Raw genomic sequence first — 4,056 nt, 5'->3', positions numbered from 1 at the left:
TTTTTCTGAATTAACTAATGTTAACTAATGAAGCCCTAATGTAAAGTGTGACCGAACAATAAAGAATCAAAACACTTTCAAACAATATCTAGGGCATGTTGTAGTCCAGATTAAAATGTAAAAAAAGATTGAAAAAAAATAGCCTAGTAAGTCTAAATATTTAAGTATTTGGCGCTGTGATGAACATCATACCAAATAAACAAATCTGAATGGCTGTTTAAATCATTTAAACACGATTCAGAAACAGAAAGTAGTGCAGCTGCTTTGATTACAGGGTTTCTGGGGTAACGGCTGCATTTAAATGAATTATTATTATTATTTCTGCAGTTTAGCGCCATCTGCTGCCAGAGAGTGAAAGTGCGCTTTCATCCAGAGCGTCTCTCACATGTTCCGCCATGTGCTTCTCGTCCGTGCTTATTTACATCGGAGTGCGCACGCGTCTTTCACGCAGCATACAGCGGTGTTGTGCATTTTGACCAGTTGATGGGAAAAGTATTCTTAAAATGCATTCAAAATTCTAAATAATTTGTAATATATAATTATTCACGGTATTTAGAAGTGCCCACGATAACAATATCGTGCATATTAATTACCGTGATATATCGCATTACCGAATACCGGCACAAGTCTACTCATGAACCAACATTTTTACAATTACTCTAAAAGGCCTTTTCCTTGCTAAAAACAGAGTAAACTGTCAGTCAAATGACAGAAAGCATGTGGTAGATTGATCATGTTGATTATTTATCAACATGATTGTGATTATTTATCACACATTTGATGTGCACTTAGAAATGTGCATATCAAATGTCATACAGTAGAGTTCATAGAGTTAAAAATGCAGAACACACTTTTTTTCACACTTTTTACTTTAAAGCAAACTGGACAAACTGTCTTTGGCATCACATGGCCACAGCTGGTCACAATGCATTTACAATCCAGATTATAAGGTGGGACCTAGACAGCGCAGATGCTTCGTTTGAATGTTTACTGTAATTCGGTCTGATGTGGGGGACGCCTCTCTAATCCATTCAATTAATTCCAGCCGCACATTCTCAATCCGCCTGCTTTTTTCATGTAAACCAGAGATCAATTACATCCACTGCAGTGACCCGTGTGTGTGTGTGGCCAGACCGCTATACAGAGCACATTTCCTCCATACACTCATATGCTAGAGCACAGAGCTAAGACAGGAAATGTGCACGTCTATCACTCAATCGCTGAAGTAACGGCTCTGACTGAGAGAAAGAGGAAGCAAGTAGAGAAAGGGAAAGTAGTCAACTGCCGTTTCCATTAAGAACAGTTCCTTTATACGGAGACTTGACCTGCTGGCAGTACAGTCTACTTTAATGGGATTTGTGTCTGGTGTCTGTTGTGTGTGTGTGTGTGTGTGTGTGGTTGGGAGGCTCAGACTGGGTCGCCGCTGATCACCCCGTTCCCCCGGCCTGTTCTAAGTGTCTAATTAGGGAAGCTGGTTGCTGGCAGGTTTATATTAATTACACATGATGAATATAAATAGAGCAGGTCTGTTTTGGATGTTGCAATTTTTTTCTGTATAGAAATCTGCAATGTTTAATTTCTCTCAAAACACTGCACCACCATTGAGTTCATAACTATAGCAGTGTAAAATGCATTCAAATATTCAGTATCACATAAAATACATTCACAACACTTTATACATGTTAAACTGAGACTAGTGTGATAGACTCACTTATGACCTTGTAAAAGTTACATCAAAATACTCTTGTTCTGATCATGTAATATTGGTAAAAACAATATTTTTCCACATGAAAGGGGCAAGAAATCAGTAACAGATGTTGCAATGGTGCAAATTCCTTTCACAGGAATTACATTCATAACAAAATTGAACGTTTACCAGCAGAATCAATACAGCTTTATAGCTCAAAAAATTTTTTTTTTTGATGTCAGAATTCATAAGTGCAAAAATACACATTTTTGCATTCTTTTTGCTTTTAAACCCTCTAGAATGTCTTGTCCAATAGACACTTGTCCAGTTCTTGTCCCACAGACTAAATTACTGAAAACATTTGCATGAACTGATACATAAGTGAAAATAAATCAGTGTTGCTCTAGTATTACTTATATACTATCATAATATTTAATATTTATTACATTTATTTATTATACATATATACATATTTATTTATTATATTATTGTGTTTATTATTTACATTTTTTATTTTAGTTTTTAGTAATTTAATGTGCTTCACATTTTTTTTGTTTTATTTCTATTTCTATTTAGATTTTATTTATTTTTATTTCAGTTTTAGTATTTTTAGTACTTCAACAAACATATATATTTTATACATTTTAATTTTTTCAGTTAGACGCAAAGGAAACATTTACATTTTTTTTTATCTAATATGTAAATTTCAGCTTTATTTCAATTAACAAAAATTACATTTAATAGTTTTAGTTAATGATAAAAACTGCTGAGATTTATAAAAAGTATTTATTTAACTAAGTTTTTTTTTTTTAATCGTAATTTGTAAATTTGTGTTTATATATTGCAAATAATGGAAATTTCAGAAGCCGTTGAGCTCGTTTCAGGAAAAATTGCAACAGTATTGCAAGATTCGTTTGGTAATCACTTTCACAGACATATTTTAACAAGTGCATTCATATAAAATATGCTTCACTGTTAGCAAGCAACAGATTAAATCCAGATTAAACACTGGTCAATGGCAAGCAAGCGTCTCTTGTTCTTCAGGGAAAACCTGCTGCAGTGTACCGCAGTGCAGTCTTTCAACAGATTAAATGCAAACAATAAAAAGAAGGTGTCTTTTGGGTGTATATTTAGCCACGGCAGATCAAATCTCCAGCAGTACAGGAGGTTGTGTGGTTTGAGTGTGTGCCGTTACCTCGATCTGCTGAGGGAGGTTGTCACAGACGGTGCACAGCAGAGTCTCGGTGGGTTTCTCTCGGCACATGAGCACCAGCTCCAGATCCATGTCATCTTTAATCAGGAGGCCTTTGGCCACCAGACCGATCCTCATCACTCCACACAACACCCGTCCTTCACTGGGAGTGCTACTACAGCTGCTGTCCTCGCTGAGACAACACAAAATATGAATATGATCTGAATTAATGACGGGCAATATCTAGATCCAATAAATCAAGAACAAACAACTTCTTTGCAGAAATCTGTCTGCTTTCCCAGCATGCACCCACTTTGTGCTGCCTTCTGGCGATTCGTCCACGCTGGCCTCCGTCTCCTCCTCCTGTGTGCTGGCTGAATTTGATTGATTTGATTGGCTGGCTTGAGTTTGATCCATCCAATCAGACACGTGTTTCAGGGTGCGCTCTACAATGGAGACGAGGCTCTGCACCGCCTCCAGGGTCTCAGAGGAAGGGTAGATGGTGGAGTGCTTGGCCATGACGTGACGGTCATCGTTCCCGAACGACCGAATGGACCTCTGACAGAGAGAAAAGACACATTAAGGCTGGAATACACCACAAGATTTTTTCCCCCGATTTACTGTCTGGAGAAGTTGACGCTAGTTGTTGAAAGTCCGAGCCTGTCTGCAGATTTGAGTTGACAGATTTCATAGAAAATCGCGTAGTGTATGATAGTAGCAGACTCTGATTTTTTAGCTTCAGACTTTGATTCCATCCAGTCTGAGGATATCAATCATGTCTGATATTTTCAGCTGATTTTAGAACACACATTGTTTTCATTTGTCTTGCGTCTCCTAGCAACAGTGCGCACATTTCTGCGTGAGTTTGTTGTGATCGGAACCATAGATATGTATAGATTCCCCATTCGACGGCTCCAGGCACGTAGATGCGGCTGCCATCTTGGAAAGGTCAACTTAACGTCATTCACCATACTGTAGGTTCTCACAGAGCCGTTCTGTGCAGGATTGTGGCATCTTTTGAATATTCAGTGATTACTATGGTGAATGACGTCAAGTTGACCATTATGGCGGACGGCTTATATATAGCAGCCCATAGAAACAGTCGCTAATGAGGCATCTACGTATATATATCTATGATCGGAACAACTTTAAAGGGTTAGTTCACCCAACTAAAAAA

At 37.8% G+C, this 4,056-nt stretch overlaps 1 protein-coding gene across 8 annotated transcripts in view; it reads right to left on the bottom strand.

Moving 5' to 3' along the window:
- The window catches only part of LOC107685126 (spermatid perinuclear RNA-binding protein-like), a 119,770-nt gene that overhangs the window by 36,253 nt on the left and 79,461 nt on the right, over positions 1-4,056 (bottom strand). For all 8 annotated transcript variants that reach the window (XM_016481628.1, XM_016481630.1, XM_016481632.1 and 5 more), the window contains exons 4-5: positions 3,193-3,437; positions 2,883-3,072 (exon numbers count right to left, since the gene is read on the bottom strand). In XM_016481628.1, coding sequence (XP_016337114.1) covers positions 2,883-3,072; positions 3,193-3,437 — 435 coding nt within the window. The remainder of the gene's footprint in view (positions 1-2,882; positions 3,073-3,192; positions 3,438-4,056) is intronic.

This window comes from Sinocyclocheilus anshuiensis, unplaced genomic scaffold (genome assembly GCF_001515605.1).
Source record: "Sinocyclocheilus anshuiensis isolate Anshui unplaced genomic scaffold, SAMN03320099.WGS_v1.1 scaffold914, whole genome shotgun sequence".
In the NCBI taxonomy this organism is placed as follows: domain Eukaryota; kingdom Metazoa; phylum Chordata; class Actinopteri; order Cypriniformes; family Cyprinidae; genus Sinocyclocheilus; species Sinocyclocheilus anshuiensis.
Note: the sequence above shows the minus strand (reverse complement) of the source record. Positions and strands in the feature narration are given on the sequence as shown.